This window comes from Abrus precatorius, unplaced genomic scaffold (assembly GCF_003935025.1).
Source record: "Abrus precatorius isolate BTA unplaced genomic scaffold, Abrus_2018 Scaffold6, whole genome shotgun sequence".
NCBI classification, from domain to species: domain Eukaryota; kingdom Viridiplantae; phylum Streptophyta; class Magnoliopsida; order Fabales; family Fabaceae; genus Abrus; species Abrus precatorius.
The window spans coordinates 12,136,673-12,152,241 of NW_020874406.1; the positions used below are offsets into that span (position 1 = coordinate 12,136,673).

Genomic DNA, 15,569 nt, shown 5'->3' on the forward strand with positions numbered 1-15,569 from the left:
TATTTATTGTTAAGCAAAGGGGCTAAAAAGTCCAAAATAAAAAGAACTTACAAAGATGGTTTAAGAATCCAAATTCCAACTGAGTGCAGACTCAAGAACGGATCCAAGGATTGAGGGGCATTAACAAAACAGTAAAAGTGGGCACTCTCCTCTATCCCTATTTTAGCCGGTCCATCAATACATTGTTTGGTATCTCTCAAAACATGGCTAAGTCTAGTGAAGTGGATACATTTCAATGTCAAAAGAAAGGGTCTCACATCAGAAATAACAAAGAATCCCTACGTTATGCAAGTAGCTAGGTGGTATGGCCATATCAATATCGACGGTAAAACAAAATTAATTTTTGAATATTTTATCTATCTAAGAATAACTTTTAATTAATTAACGAAATATAATGCTTATAAATGAGGTGATTATTGTCATAAAGTAATCCTTATAGTGCCATTAGTTTTTAATAAAGTCCAACTATATAAAGCATTAAAAAAATTAAGATAAGAGGGACTTAGAAAAGCAAATATTGATGGTGGTTAAACTTGAACTTGTAACAATAAAAAATAAATACATCTGAGGACTCATACATGGTCGTTAGACTTGACTTCATAAAATAACCCAAAAGTCATATAAACACGTTATGAAAGGGACCAACATCACAGTCACACCCTATACACGTACACATGCAGCAACCCAAACGCATGCTTCCATGAGTAGAATGACTAGTAAAACCGGGACACGACATGTCACAAAGGGAAAGAGCGCAGACGCTTCAAATTTTTGTTTGGATCCGAAAGAAACGCGTTACACATAAATATCACTCGGAAGTGAGGACTATATTAAATGATTTTTGGCTTAGAAAACGTGATTTTAATGCTGAAAATAAATTAACACTCTTTAGTAGCTTAATCATTTATTTTAGAAGCTGGACTGGACTCTATAAAAGGAGGGGAAGAAGGAAGCATGAGGTATAAGTCCTCAGTATCATCTTATCTGCTCTACCTATAATTTGTAGTTTCTCATATCACTCTCGAGAGGTATATATTAATTAATAATGCGTTTGCTGATCTGCTCTGAATTATATGTGTGTGTGTGTGTGTTGATTCAAATAAATCAAATTGAAGATGTTAAATTAGTACGTTCCTAACACATTTCATTAATTTGTCTTTGTTACAGTTAGCTAGCTTGAAGAATAATCGATATTCAAAGATGATGGATATTGGTGCAAGTAGTATACTGATGGTGGCGTTGGCATGCGTCGTGATGTATGTTGTTGTGGGTTCACTGCAAGCAAGAAGCAACCAGCTTCCACCGGGACCTTCCCTTCTAACCATAATGAGAAACTCTTTCGATTTGTACCAAAAGCCACAACAGACAATGGCTAAGCTTGCAAAGTTGTATGGGCCAATAATGCGTTTGAAGATAGGGCAAGCGACGACCATTATAATCTCTTCAGCAAATGCGGCAAAAGAGATCCTCCAAACCCACGATGTGTTATTCTCAGACAGAACAAATCCTGATATAACAACAGCTTACAACCACAACAACTATAGCCTTGTGTTTCTCCCATATTCACCCTTATGGCAAGAACTAAGGAAGATATGCCATGGCAATTTATTCTCCAGAAAGACCCTTGACGCAAGCCAAGACCTTAGGCGCAAGAAACTTGAAGGACTCCTGAATGATATCCGTGAAAGCAGCCTTAAGGGTGAAGCAGTGGATGTGGGAAGAGCTGCTTTCATGACTTGCATTAACTTTCTATCGTACACTTTTGTCTCTCAGGATTTTGTTGAGTCTGTAGGGAACGAGGAGTACAAGCACGTTGTGGGAACTCTCCTGAAAGCAACCGGGACACCTAACTTGGTGGATTATCTACCAATGTTGAGGATGTTTGATCCACAAGGCATTAGAAGGCACACCACTAATTACATTGACAAGTTGTTCCACATCTTGGACCCCATAATTGACGAAAGGATGAAGCTCAGAAAGGAGAAGCATTATGTCACAAACAACGACATGTTAGACGTCTTGCTTCAAATTTCTGAAGGGGATAGCCAGAAGATGAATAGGAAACAGATCAAGCATTTATTCCTGGTATGTATATGTGCATGCATGTTTTCTTCTCTAGCTCTCTCTTTTTGATCCATGCATGCGACTAATGAATATATGTAATTAATTAATTAATAGGATCTTCTTGTTGCGGGGACTGATACAACAGCATATGGATTAGAAAGGACAATGACCGAACTAATCCACAACCCAGAGGCAATGGCAAAGGCCAAAAAGGAGTTGGAGGAAACGGTTGGAATAGGTAATCCGGTTGAGGAATCAGACATTGGAAGACTTCCATATTTGCAAGCAGTGATAAAAGAGAGTTTGCGTTTACATCCACCAGCACCACTTTTGCTCCCCAGGAGAGCCAAGATAGATGTGCAAGTGTGTGGCTACACAATCCCAAAGGGTTCCCAAGTCCTTATCAATGAGTGGGCCATTGGTAGGAACCCAAACATATGGGATAATGCACATGTTTTTTCACCAGAAAGGTTCTTGGGTTCCGACATTGATGTCAAAGGTCACAATTTTCAGCTCACCCCATTTGGCAGTGGTCGTCGTATATGCCCTGGCTCCCCTCTTGCTATTAGAATGTTGCATTTGATGTTGGGTTCATTGATAAACTCTTTTGATTGGAAGCTTGAAAACAATCTCCATCCAAAAGACATGCACTTGGATCAACCCCTCCGAGCTATTCCACTCTTGGTCAACAGCACCTCAAACCCTATATAATAATATTGTCTTTTTTTTTTTATTCCCTCTTTATTACAGCTTAGCTAGATTCAGTACTACCTCTGTATCTTGATTTACAGTTATAAAAATTAATGATAATTAATATACTCTTTTCCTCTCTCATACCATCTTTCAACTTCGTTAAACACTCGAAGTCTCATCGACTATTACTTTTGGGACCATTATTTTCTTTTTGATATTGTCATTGGTCAAAATAATTGTATAATTAATGGATCATTAGAAAGGGACCTTCTCACTTGGATAAAAATCCTGTGACATCCCTTCTCCTGAACAGTGGTCCTTATCCTTTGTCAACGTGCATATTACGTGTACCCCCATCCCTTTTAAAATATTTATTTTGTTTAAATTAGGGTTGGTTTTTAATCCTAATTTTATCCACTAATATAGTATAAATTTTATTGTTAATAAAAATTACTGTGATTTGTATTTTTATCACTGTTATTATAATTAGAGCTGTTAAATCAATATTATATTTTTAAAAAAAAATATGACTATTTATAATTTGAAATAGACTTTTACTTTTATACAGAGTCAATTTTTTTTAAAAAAATTGCATATTCATTACAATTTGTGCTTATCTTGAATTAACTATATATGAAAAATTTTATAAATATGACTTAGTTGATATATAGTTCAATTACTTAATTTAGATTTGCTTGAAAAGTTGAAGTAAAACATTCAAACCTTATGAATAAAGTTGAGTGGTAAGTTTAAAGCATGCTCGTACAGGTCTGTTAATACTAATATTGACAAATTTACTCAATTTTTAAATTTTTTTATTTTCCTTTTGAAAAAATAGTTTAAGTGTTTACGATGTTATATATAATTTAATATAATATATTTTATAAACATACATTTACAGTATATAATACTATTTTTTATTAAAATAATTTCTTTGAAGTATATTATAAAATCTTTATTATTTATTATTTTTTAAAATATTATTTAGCAAACCAACAATCTCTTAGAATATGAATGATATTTTTATAAGTTAAATCACATCTAGGAAAGAGGGGAGAACTAGACATGTCTCTCTTATACTTTCCTAAAAATTAAAGCGATTCTAGAATGCTCGATCCCCTTCTAAACAACTTTAAAAATATTATTACTGAGATTATATTGTTGTTCATATATATTAACCATATTATAAGCAAATTTAATTAAACATAACCCATTACTTAAAATATTCCAAAAAACAAGTTCTTGCCCTCTTTCCGCATTAAGAGGCTTGATTTGGGCAATTAAGTCTCATATGGGATTAGGGAGAATTTTTTTAATTCTATCCCAGTCCCATCTCATTTGAGTCCCATCTCATTTGAGCAGTGAAGAAAACCAAAGAAAGATGTAATTCTTCCTCAAGGTTAAGAATCGAGGCATATTAAACCAAGTTTTAGACCTAGGGAATCAAATTATCCTTGCAAAATTTAAATGTTAGGCCATCACCGATGACCCAACCCAAATCCTGAAAAAAGAGTTTCCAAACAGAACTTATATATAACATCATTGTCGGTGTTTATTCTCAATGTTTTTATTTTTTGTAACATAATATAATTTTTTATATTAATTTAAAATTTTACAGAACTTAATATTTTTTAATTTACATTAAGATATATGGTGTTCAAAATATACATACAAGTCACTAATTTAACTACTATTGAACCAATAATTATCCGTTGAATATTAGTTTCATTTTTATATCATTGACATAAACAGTGCTATTTTATTCATGAGATAATCTCCTTTTTTCCCCTCGTAAAAGAAATCAGGTATTGAAAATTAGAGAGAATTTTATATACATTTAATGTGCATATATTGTATATATTAAATCAATATTAAATATTTATGACTTTTTGATATCATAGTTATTAAAAAAATAAACGAAGTTTAACTGTGAAAGAAACGAGGGAGAAGATTGACCGCGTTGAATCTAAGGCCTCAAGCTTGCCAAGGTGGGGGGGACAGGGTTGGCCGTGTATACAAAATTTCAACTTACTATTTATTGTAATTATTTATTATTTATATGATTTTTTCAACTTACTGATCTTTAAAGCATTGCTTAATTTTGAAAAATAATTTATTTACATTTTATTTTTCTTGCATCTAATTTTTACTCAATTTTTTTTTCTCTTCTTTTTACATCACATTTATTACTTTCTCACACCTAACATACACCCCTTAATTGGGTTGGGTGTCAAGCTTCGAAAGACCAGCATGTGATTTAATTTTAAAAGATAAATTGGATGCATAGGTTTTTTTGGACATACGCGACTTTAACATTGTATAAACATTTTTCCATGTCATAATATCAACCTTGCATGTGGATTTGAACTTCACCAATGTCAATTCTTCACGGTTCTGTCCTTCACCAACTTCATGCAAGTAACATAAGATGATCCAAATCAAAATATATACCACGCGCACAACATACAGATCCTGGACCTACAATCGAACAATTACAAGTACTTTTTATTTTAAAATAAAAAAGGATCCAAAGATGAAAGAATAAAATAGCACTACCCGACCAACTTTTATTTCATGAACTTACATATACATCAAAGGAGAGGAGGGTTGTTAAGTTTTAGACATCCTTGTACAGTAACTGGTATTTCGGTATACGTTCAGGCGGGAGAGGACAATTCACAATAAGCTTTCCCTTCATTGCTCCTCGAAATATTGCCTGCAGGAATGCAAAAACAGTTTCATGAATACTGATAATAAATACCTGGAAGCAAATATTTCCAGATATCCACCAAAAACTGGTAATTTGTAAACTGTTTAGAGAATTTTACAAATGATACAATAATTAAACCAGAAACAAAAGAATTCTATTAGAATACTGAAATTTAAATGTTGTGAACAACTTTCTCCCCTTTCCTACTCTAGTGGGTTTGTTTGGTCTAAAACTTCACTGTTATTATTATTAGTTTTTTTAATCCTTTTTCATCTTAAATGAAGCACAAGGGTGGCTCTATTCAATCTCAGGTAAGTAATCCAACGTATTGAAGGATTTAGAATGAACGGGAACAAAAAAGTGATCTATAATAGCATTTAGAACAAAAATATCTCCTGGGCTTCATGTTGCAGTTAAACAAGTACGAACACCAAAAGAGGGTAAAGTTATGTAGAAGCTAACCTAGCACCAGATAACTGAACTTCAGATGTACGATTATACATCATTTAATCCAATCATCAAGTCAAGGGAGAAAAATGACATGGGATTGGCGGAAAAACAAAAAAATCAAATACTCAAATGGCTAAGACCACTGAAAACAAATGGCAATACTTGCACAAGCAAGCAAGTCATTTTAAAGCATTCTTCATTTTTTCCCACCATCCATAAGGGACTGCTATCTATATATCTTCTCAAATTAAAACAAGCTATCAAACAAGGATACTTTCTCATTAAAAAACTTCAAGTGTGCCAGACTAAAACAGTTGTTGACAAATAGAAGTAACTATCTTCTCATTGCTAATTTATTATCTGCCAGACTAAAACACATTTTACTTCGTAATCTTGGTGGGCTGCCATATGGTTGTCATCTATTACTACTTTAACAATATAGTGCTCAATAGTAAATAATTAGCAGCTAAACAATTTATAATCAATCCAACTAGATCTTTATCCACAAGAATAATGTTATTAGTGCAGCAAACAAGGATATATACCTCTACAACATCTATGAAGTCTTGCTTTCTGTGAAAACCACCAATCCATTTAGTATGATCCGCAGTCCTAAAAACAATAGCAATAAGGTCAGTAAACTTGCACTCTAAATTTACTGATGTGAGTCATAATACAAGATAAATATAGCTCAAGAGTTGAGAGGACAAATTTCTTTTTTGCAAAGCTACAATGACAACATCACAACACTTTACCACAAGAATTCTAATTCAACTTACAGAATAAGAGATTACAAAATACGAAAAGCAGTAGTTCTACATAAACTCTTTAGAAAATGACATTTAACTGGACTCCAAAGATAGAATTTTTATAGATACAAGTGTAACTTTTAATTTTATTATTGGAATGCAACATTTCATTTAGACCACAATCCCAAACTTTACTACACTTCGTATAGTTGCAACTTTCACAAGCAATACTGAATTGTAAGACTTTTACCCCACCTAACCCAAACATCTGGGTGATATTAATTCAGATTGCATTTATCAGCATAAACATATAACTCTTTAATCTAGACAGCAAGCTCACCTGGCTTAATAATAAAAATAAGCCCACTTATGCCACCCAACACATGGAATTGTCAAAATTTATATACACAGAATAGTATGTGAAAAGAAGCTAGAAGAGAAAAGATCCTTTCCAGTTTTTAAACCTTCTACTGGCTAAAGTTTTCATATCTTATTCTCAAGTTCTCATTGCAGCAAGACTTCAATTAAAAGAGCATATAAAGAGTATTCTAACTCAATTCCTAACCAATGTGGGACATCTTAACAAATATAACATGTCAAGCTACAAATGAGGCATAGTTCATAACATTTATAGATTCTTATAGTAGGAATAATATCACAGATTCAAAGCAAAATAAGTCAAATAATAATAAAGAAAAATAGAGAACAAATCCCCTTTTCAAAATATGGAAGTCATTTACTAGTTTCCAACAATACTTTTCAATGGGAATCATAAATACAAATAAAATCTGAGGCAATAACTACCACTTATGAACACATAATGAAATGACGAGAATTAAACCAAAACAGGATGTGAGAAATTGAAGACAAAAGATAATGGAGCAAAGACCGCCAACCCAGAATCCATTTTCATGTGATGGACATTGAAGAAAAACACTGTAGATGGTATCAAAGTGATGTCAAAGTACTTGACATAGACTTGAATGTCCTCGGAGTCAACATCAACAAGTGCCACAGTTGCAAACTTGGACACATCCCTTGCTGCTTTAGAAAGCTGTATCAATTGGCAATTTGGCACACAACAAAAAAAAAAAGATCATGGGAAAGTATGAAATTAAAAAATAAATAATAAGAAAATGATTTTGATTTTGAAAAAGAAACAATAAATTGAATGCAAGAAAAACAGATGATGAACAAAAATCATACAATTTGATCGAGCTGGAGACAGACAGGGTCAGAGGCACGACCAAAGCGAAGGACGAGGACCTTATCAATGGTGTCCCTGATGATGGAATCCACCTCTATCTTCTTTGACAATGTTGTTAACAGGTAATTCATTCTCCTTCACCACAATTTTTGAACATCAAATTCAAATACACTACACTTTTATAAGTTAGTTTATCTTGATTGATAAATATGAAACCTAGGTTTTCCAAGTATCACCGAAAATTACAACAATGAAAGAAAAGGATTAATAACCAGTCTTACTAGATGAAATTACATCAACACAACTTCAACTGGCTCAAACAAAATGATGGTATCCTGTATACCTGAGTATTGACATAATCAGTCAAATAATTTTGTTATAAGTTTAAGCACTGTTTGCTTTTAAGGAAAAGAGGAGATGAAGGGATTTTAATAGAAAGAAGGTGAGTTATTTTAACCAAGAAAATGTATTTGGTCCATAAGGAAAGAAGAGAGAAGAGAACTAAATAAAAATAAATTTATTATTAGTCTAATTTTTTCTCCCCTCTCAATCTCTGTAATTTTAAGGGAGAAAAAATTAAATGATGACAAATTTTATCTCCTTTCTCATTCCTTTAAAATTTTGAATAAAACATTAAAAAAATTATAAAAATTCTTCTCATCTCCTTCTCTTCAAAATTTTATAAAATTTCTTCCCCTCCCTTCATTTTTTCCCTCCAACTAAACACTATATTATTTAACAATAAAACAGAGAACTTCAAACTTGGGTATGGAGACTATCTTTAGCATCCTCAAGTAGAGAGGAGTTAAGATCCTCTCCATTTTCTTCTCTCAATTTTCTTGTCCATTTCATCATTCAACGATTAAAATTATTACAATACAAATTTTGTTTTATGATTATTAATACTTTAAAACAATTTAATGACTAGGATTTTGTCCATTTATGGGAAATGGAGAGAATACATTCTGACTAGAAAGTAATTGGGCATTGTTAGCCCTATTGGTACATAAGTCAATCAAAACTTGTGCATCAAACTGTCAGATCTATCCTAACAAAAGTTATCATATATTTTTTCAAAAATTATATATACATTACAAAAAAAAATAGAAAAATGATTAACTCAAATCAATAGTTCCAACAAGAAAAACTGCCTTAATTTATGAAGTAAAATGCAAGTTTGAATAAAACAATGGGTAATTTAAAACTATCTCCAAAATATTTCAGATTTTATAACTAACATTAAACAAGGAAACTTGAAAATTTTATGACTAATATAATGTTACTCTGGCCCATGACAAAGCCTTAGGTTAATATCAAAGTCTAGTAAAGTATAATATTGATATTATTACAGTCAGGATAAATCCAAAAGATTGATTCAACCACTGTAACATCAGATAGTTTGCCTATCCACATTAAGCCAAAGGTCTGCACATGATCGTTATTCTAATTTAAGCCAAAGAAAACCAATGAGCTTGCAACAATGAAGTGTGTAGACCCTAATGGAATCGAAAGTGACAATCGACGGATTTGCACAAACATAGTGATGCATCTCTTTGTGCATATGCAAATATTTTTGGGCTTATTATTATACCTTTCCATTTGAAGACTGCTTATAAAAAATGTTCCTATAATTTCATTACATCAGAACAACATAAAAAAAAGTTGAGATTATGCACTAAAACCTGTATGGGACATAACATAAGGCTGTTCCATACAAACTTTATCTGGCACAGAAGATTTTGTCGCAGAATTAATCATGTCTGAAGCTGCTGACAGTTAATTTAGCAGACAATTTTTCACAAGCAATTCAAAATGAGGAGAAAAAGGTAAAAAGGATTCTATTTATTATTTTGAAATAACATATAGAGTGTAAACATGCACAGATATTTGGAAATATGCAACTTGTTTTGTTAGAGATTAAGTCACACAGAAATCTCCCCTCGTTCTACAATATTTAACCTAATTGACCTGTTATATTTCCCCTGACAACAACACTTAGACATTATGTTACCTTCTGAATCATCCTTTTTCAAAAATTTAGAAAAGAATTTCAAAGGGGCACTTGATTTCTAGTTATCACAAACTGTTTTATTTTCTTTTCCAAACAAAATATGATGGTCCAAAGAGGGGGGGAATCAGATAGGAATACAGTAAGCAATAAATTGTGTACAAGTACTACTTGTTTCATCAAAATGTAAATTAAAAACCCAAAAAGATTGGTAAAATATAGATTTTGGAACTGATCAAGACACTTCCTGATGGATATCTTCCTACTAGCTTTATTTTAATCCTACAACATGGACAACCAAGAGGACCGGTGTTTCTTTTTTAATCCAAAAGAGGACCCCGGTTATTCTAGTTAGTGTACTTTATGGACTAAACTGATGACACTAAAGCTTAGAAGGTTTTATAAATGTCCTCTTACAATAAAAAAAAGAAAAGAAAAATACTATTTAATACCTTGAGCAACATCCCCATAGAGATATACACAGAATAAGCAGAAAGCCTACTTTTCATGGGAAATAGAAAACAATTTAACATCAGCTCCTTAACAGCACGAACAATTGATGGTTTTGCTCAAAATTCCTCTCTTAAGTATGACACATAGTAGGGACCAAACTAGCTTGCACATAAGAGGCATCACTCATTATGCCACACATAGAGCCATATGCGAATTTCACACTTGACTATCTAAAATCTATAAACCTAATACAAAACTTTCCACACCCATTAACCCCGATAGAAAAGCTTATCGCCACTACAATTAAACTGACTCATCCCATTTCAATCATTGGTCACTGCACATTGGCAAACACTTGCAACTTCTAACACCCAAAAAAACACACACCTGCGATATATCGATCACAGTCTTGAATCAACTTGGTGAATCTGGAATCATCCTGTGCAAGAGGCACCGTTTTGTAGTGCTACCTTTGCAGTATGATATTCTTCGAGTTGAATACAAGCGGTCCTGTAAATGGCAACAGCACTGATATAAGAAAACGATGCATAAGTTGATTCAATCGAAGCATAATTGAAAAAATTGAGAACAGAGGAAAAGAAAGGCATAAGATTTTCAGATAGAAACGAAGAGCTTACGCTTTACGAAGATAGGCTTTGGGCAATGAAGGGCTTAATTGAATAGCTTTGTTTGCATCGGAAACGGCTTCTGCTTAAGCCCAATGAGAGTGATTGTTAATGCGCAACTTGTTTCTGCTTAACTCGAAAAACTTGAAACTCAATATAGGAACGTTGAGCTTATTAACGACGTCGTAAACAAGCGAAGGGGTTCGGTGCTTACTGAAATAGCCGAAGAAGCGTTCGAGCGAGTTGGAGCGAACGACGATGGTGCAAGCGATCTTGACGAACCAGGCTTCGGGCCTTTTGATCGAACCCATGGGCTCCCAAGCGATAATAGTCGTTGGCTTCGCCGCAAATGCAGCTGGTTCGATTTTTTATTCTGCGGTTTGGCTCACGGTTATATGGCCAGTGAAACTGTTGGACCGAACAGGACTCGTCTTTGATGCGGGCTTTACCCATACCACACTCTTACTTAACGGAAGTATTGAGAGCGAATAAAATCCTATTTGGAACAACCACCTAATTTTGGAATCTAATTCCCAATAGGTGAAGGAGAGACTGAGTTTTTAATTATATGAATTATTCCTAATTTCTAATGCAATTATATAAATGAAGGGAAGTGAAACTAATGTTAAAAAATTGTATAAACTAAAAAATTGTAAAATATAAGAGAAGTGAATATAATTTATGTATATATAAAATAAAATATTTAAAGAATAAATTAAAATTGATTGCTTAAGTCTCTAGTGTAGATGTTACCTCTAGTGTAGAACGCTCTGTGAGTAAACACACTCCAATTTCTCAACCTTCTCTGTTTCTGTTTCTCAATCTACATGTTTGGAAAATAATTATTTAGGAAAAATAATCAATTATATATATATATATATATATTTAAAAATTAATTTTAAAAAATCTGACTTAAATACATACTAAATAAAAATATTTATAATTTACATTGAACTATGCATTTTAACAGCCTAGAATGCACAATTCTTGATTTATTTTATTTTTAATTAAATTCATATATTTCATAAAATCTTAATGAAAAATTTAATTTAAAATTCATTAACCTACTTTTAAAATATAGGAAATAATTTAAAATTTTCTAAATAATTGACGACCTGTGAAGTAATTTAACCTCTAAAATACAATGGACACTTTCTTTTTTTTTTTACGGGGGTAATTCTAATATGTGGAGCTCAGCTACCACTATACACTGCTAGTCTCGGCTCACATACACAGAATATACCGTTCTGAAACTCTGAAAGACCCTTGTGTGGCGTCGGAAATTGTTGGCCCCCATTTCAATTCATAGCAAAGCCTATTCAATGTCAACGGCTATGGCGGCATCTTCCTTTACAACAACTTCCACCCTCTTCCCGTTCAGAACTACTCCTAAATCCTCTCATCTATTTGCTTTTCCTTGCAAACAGCTTACCCACCTTCCCAACCTCCATCTCAGACCCGTCTCAGCCTCAGCAGGTTCATCTTCAACCACATCCATCCAAATCGACAAATTCCCGGTCTCCGTCACACCCTCGAAGGCTCTTCCCTTTCGGGTCGGGCACGGTTTTGACCTCCATCGACTAGAACCCGGTTACCCCTTAATCATCGGTGGAATTAACATACCCCACGATAGAGGTTGCGAGGCTCATTCCGACGGTAATTCAATTATATTCTCCCCTTCCGATTTTTAATCTTTCAACTTTCAATTTTTTTAAGAGTACGATGATGAGCCTTGTTGGTTGTTTGATACAGGGGATGTTCTGCTTCACTGCGTGGTCGATGCTATTTTAGGGGCGTTGGGTCTTCCTGATATAGGGCAAATATTTCCGGATTCAGATCCTAAGTGGAAGGGTTGTGCCTCTTCGGTGTTCATCCAAGAATCTGTGAGTAATAAATTACAAACATATGTTCCATTCTGCATTGTTTCCTCCATCGAAATCTGATAGTAGTTTTAGGCATTAGTGTTTCCGTCTCTTTAATGTTATTAGTTTGAATTCAATCCCTGACCTTGGAATACAATAAAAGGTCATTTGTATTATTATATTTCAATGGATAATTTGTGGATGCTACATATCCCTTTCAAGCTAGTATCCATAGCTAGATTTCAAATGGTTACTAAAATTTAAGTATGATTATGATAATGCGCAGGGATGAAATGAAGCATAATTGAATGACATTACTTGCTATTGTTTTGATGGTTTAAAACAACATGGAATGGAACCTCATGTATTCCATTCAATTCTATCAAATACCTCTATTTTTCTTTATCCCTCAATTTGGGGATATGGACTGATGGAATGGGACTACCTCATTGTTCACTAATTTTCTTACATTTCCATCCACTTTTTAAATAATTGAACTAAAACCTTACTTCATGCCATTATAAAAATATTCAAACAATGGTATGGTAGTTTTATTCCATTCCATTCTATACCATTGACCACTCCATTCCATCCATCATAAGATATCCTAGCATTCCCTTTGGTCAATTCAGAGTGATGTATCTAGTTTGAATTTGAGATGACATACATCCTTTATCAACCTATCTTCAACCTTGGTTTGTTGCAATAACATGCTAATACCATTTAGCCAAGGAGATAGACCCAAGAGTTGAAACTAAGCTCACGAAAATTGAAGAAGGAATTAGGACATTTTGGGTTTGAGATTTTATTTTATTTTATTTTTCTGATTTCAATAATAATTATAAAAGTGACACCTTATTTTCACTTTGTTTTACATTTTCAAGGATCTGTTTTCACCATTTACCCTACAAATATTTGACTAGAAACAAAGTGAAAATGATGTATTATTTTTTGTACTTAGTGAAAACAAAGTATTTTCTCAAATCAAACATGAAACAAGCTTTTCGATGTTATTTATTGTGCGGTGCTTGATCAAGTGAAATTCATGGCCAAGTGTATATCTCTTATTCTACCAATTATTTTGTATTTATAAATAAGTAAATATATTGCCCTCAAACATGGATTTCTATTTTGACTAGTTACTTTATTACTTTGCATTTATTAGTTTTTTCATGTATAGTTGTTAGAATCTTACAGTTTGTGATTCAAATAATAGATTCAATATGATCCATATCATGTGATGAATCACATATATGACTTTGAATCATACAATGATACGTGGGTGAATTGGTAAAATTTTGTATCTCCGATATGAATCACCTGATTAATGATTCATTATTTTTCATTTTTATCTTTCACCAATTCTTATCAAAGAAATTGAAAAGTCAGATATGCTTAAATTGTTAAAAGAAATGGAAATGAAGGAGCACTTCTAATCGCACCTTATTATTTCTGAAATTTCACATCGTCACTCATTATGTGCACTATACTTGGCTGTTTCTTGCTTCTAAAATAAAGGCTTCACAATTCAGTAATGACTTGTGATTTTGTTTTGTGGAACTTATGATTATGTTCTTTTTCTCAATTTCTAGTTTGAAATTGTTACATTGAGCATTATACTCTATTTACAGGACATTTATTTTATGTTATTTTTCATTGGATCTCTAAATCTTACTATTCAATATGATTTATGATTCGTGATGTCAATTTTGATTTGATAACTACATGCCACTTGCTTGTATGATGGCTCTACAAGGGAAATCGTATTTGGTTATTGAAAGTTTTTTTCTAGGACATAAAGTACGTACAACTGCCGGATATTTTATCTTGCAGTTTTTAATCTCTGTTATTGTATTTTACAGGTGAGACTTATGCATGAGGCAGGTTATGAAATTGGAAACTTAGATGCTACATTAATACTTCAGAGGCCAAAATTAAGCCCACACAAGGATGCTATCAAGGCCAACTTATCTGCACTGCTTGGAGTGGACTCTTCTGTAGTAAATATAAAAGCAAAAACTCATGAAAAGGTTGACAGCCTTGGAGAAAATAGAAGTATAGCAGCTCACACAGTGGTTCTTCTAATGAAGAAATGAGAAGAAAATCTGGAAGTATAAAGGAACATGATAGAACTGCAATTCGTCCCAAAACTGTAAATTTTATAAATCATGTTTAATTAGCTTATAGTGTACTTTGTAATGTTTATACCTATCTTTTAGTGCACTCTGGCAGTAAATTATTAATTGGTTTTTCTCTTCCCCTGAATTTTGCTAAGAATGTGGTTACTATCTTCAAGCTTTTGGTCATTTTGGTATTAAGAGGACCCCTGTATAGGTTTGAACGGCAGATGGAGCGATAAATATATTTAAGCTGAAGAGTAGGGCTGTATAAACAACGGTCTATTAAAAATTTGAAACTGGATACATATTTATTTGTACATTTCAAGACAAATTTGCCTTCGTAAGAGATGTTCAAGTATGGCAGTCAACAATTTTGATAATTACTTGACCTTTTCTTTTAGTCCTAGTGTTTTTTTTTTTTCCATTCAAGCGGTGAAATTAATTTCATTTAAGATAATAAAAGTGACACATTAAATTAATGTTATGCCTCTGTGATATCATAATCATAATGAATGGGAAATGAGAAAACAATGTAGCAACTAATTTTAGAGACCATTTAACTATAAAAATTGTCGAAGAATGGCAGTGGTCTATTCTTCTCGGATGGCAGTTAAACTTACGTAGAAA

The 15,569-nt window shown here is 32.9% G+C and overlaps 3 protein-coding genes across 3 annotated transcripts; 2 read left to right on the forward strand and 1 right to left on the reverse strand.

Moving 5' to 3' along the window:
* The first annotated feature begins 1,203 nt into the window (after positions 1-1,203).
* LOC113868628 (geraniol 8-hydroxylase-like) lies at positions 1,204-2,894 on the forward strand. The gene is made up of 2 exons (XM_027504384.1): positions 1,204-2,085; positions 2,179-2,894. The coding sequence occupies exons 1-2, from the start codon at positions 1,204-1,206 to the stop codon at positions 2,773-2,775; spliced, it is 1,479 nt and encodes a 492-aa protein (XP_027360185.1). The 3' UTR covers positions 2,776-2,894.
* A 2,122-nt stretch (positions 2,895-5,016) lies between these two features.
* LOC113868630 (thioredoxin-like protein 4B) lies at positions 5,017-11,322 on the reverse strand. The gene is made up of 9 exons (XM_027504387.1): positions 11,175-11,322; positions 10,973-11,086; positions 10,722-10,844; positions 8,155-8,216; positions 7,873-8,008; positions 7,563-7,720; positions 6,463-6,529; positions 5,342-5,473; positions 5,017-5,235 (listed from the first exon to the last, which is right to left on the reverse strand). Exons 5-8 carry the CDS (start codon positions 8,002-8,004, stop codon positions 5,375-5,377), a joined length of 456 nt encoding a protein of 151 aa, XP_027360188.1. The 5' UTR covers positions 8,005-8,008; positions 8,155-8,216; positions 10,722-10,844; positions 10,973-11,086; positions 11,175-11,322; the 3' UTR covers positions 5,017-5,235; positions 5,342-5,374.
* An 847-nt stretch (positions 11,323-12,169) lies between these two features.
* Positions 12,170-15,222, forward strand: LOC113868629 (2-C-methyl-D-erythritol 2,4-cyclodiphosphate synthase, chloroplastic). Its single transcript, XM_027504386.1, has 3 exons — positions 12,170-12,616; positions 12,713-12,843; positions 14,685-15,222. The coding sequence occupies exons 1-3, from the start codon at positions 12,283-12,285 to the stop codon at positions 14,916-14,918; spliced, it is 699 nt and encodes a 232-aa protein (XP_027360187.1). The 5' UTR covers positions 12,170-12,282; the 3' UTR covers positions 14,919-15,222.
* Positions 15,223-15,569: the final 347 nt, after the last annotated feature.

What these genes read in the sequence shown, in the direction of transcription:
- LOC113868628 (XM_027504384.1), top strand. Translation starts at nt 1,204, where the DNA reads ATGGATATTGGTGCAAGTAGTATACTGATGGTGGCGTTGGCATGCGTC. An exon ending in AGATCAAGCATTTATTCCTG is followed by an intron (nt 2,086 to 2,178) that starts GTATGTATATGT and finishes ATTAATTAATAG; the next exon opens with GATCTTCTTGTTGCGGGGAC.
- LOC113868630 (XM_027504387.1), bottom strand. Translation starts at nt 8,004, where the DNA reads ATGAATTACCTGTTAACAACATTGTCAAAGAAGATAGAGGTGGATTCC. An exon ending in GTCTCCAGCTCGATCAAATT is followed by an intron (nt 7,721 to 7,872) that starts GTATGATTTTTG and finishes CAATTGATACAG; the next exon opens with CTTTCTAAAGCAGCAAGGGA. An exon ending in CACATGAAAATGGATTCTGG is followed by an intron (nt 6,530 to 7,562) that starts GTTGGCGGTCTT and finishes TATTGTTTTTAG; the next exon opens with GACTGCGGATCATACTAAAT.
- LOC113868629 (XM_027504386.1), top strand. Translation starts at nt 12,283, where the DNA reads ATGTCAACGGCTATGGCGGCATCTTCCTTTACAACAACTTCCACCCTC. An exon ending in TTGCGAGGCTCATTCCGACG is followed by an intron (nt 12,617 to 12,712) that starts GTAATTCAATTA and finishes TGTTTGATACAG; the next exon opens with GGGATGTTCTGCTTCACTGC. An exon ending in CGGTGTTCATCCAAGAATCT is followed by an intron (nt 12,844 to 14,684) that starts GTGAGTAATAAA and finishes TGTATTTTACAG; the next exon opens with GTGAGACTTATGCATGAGGC.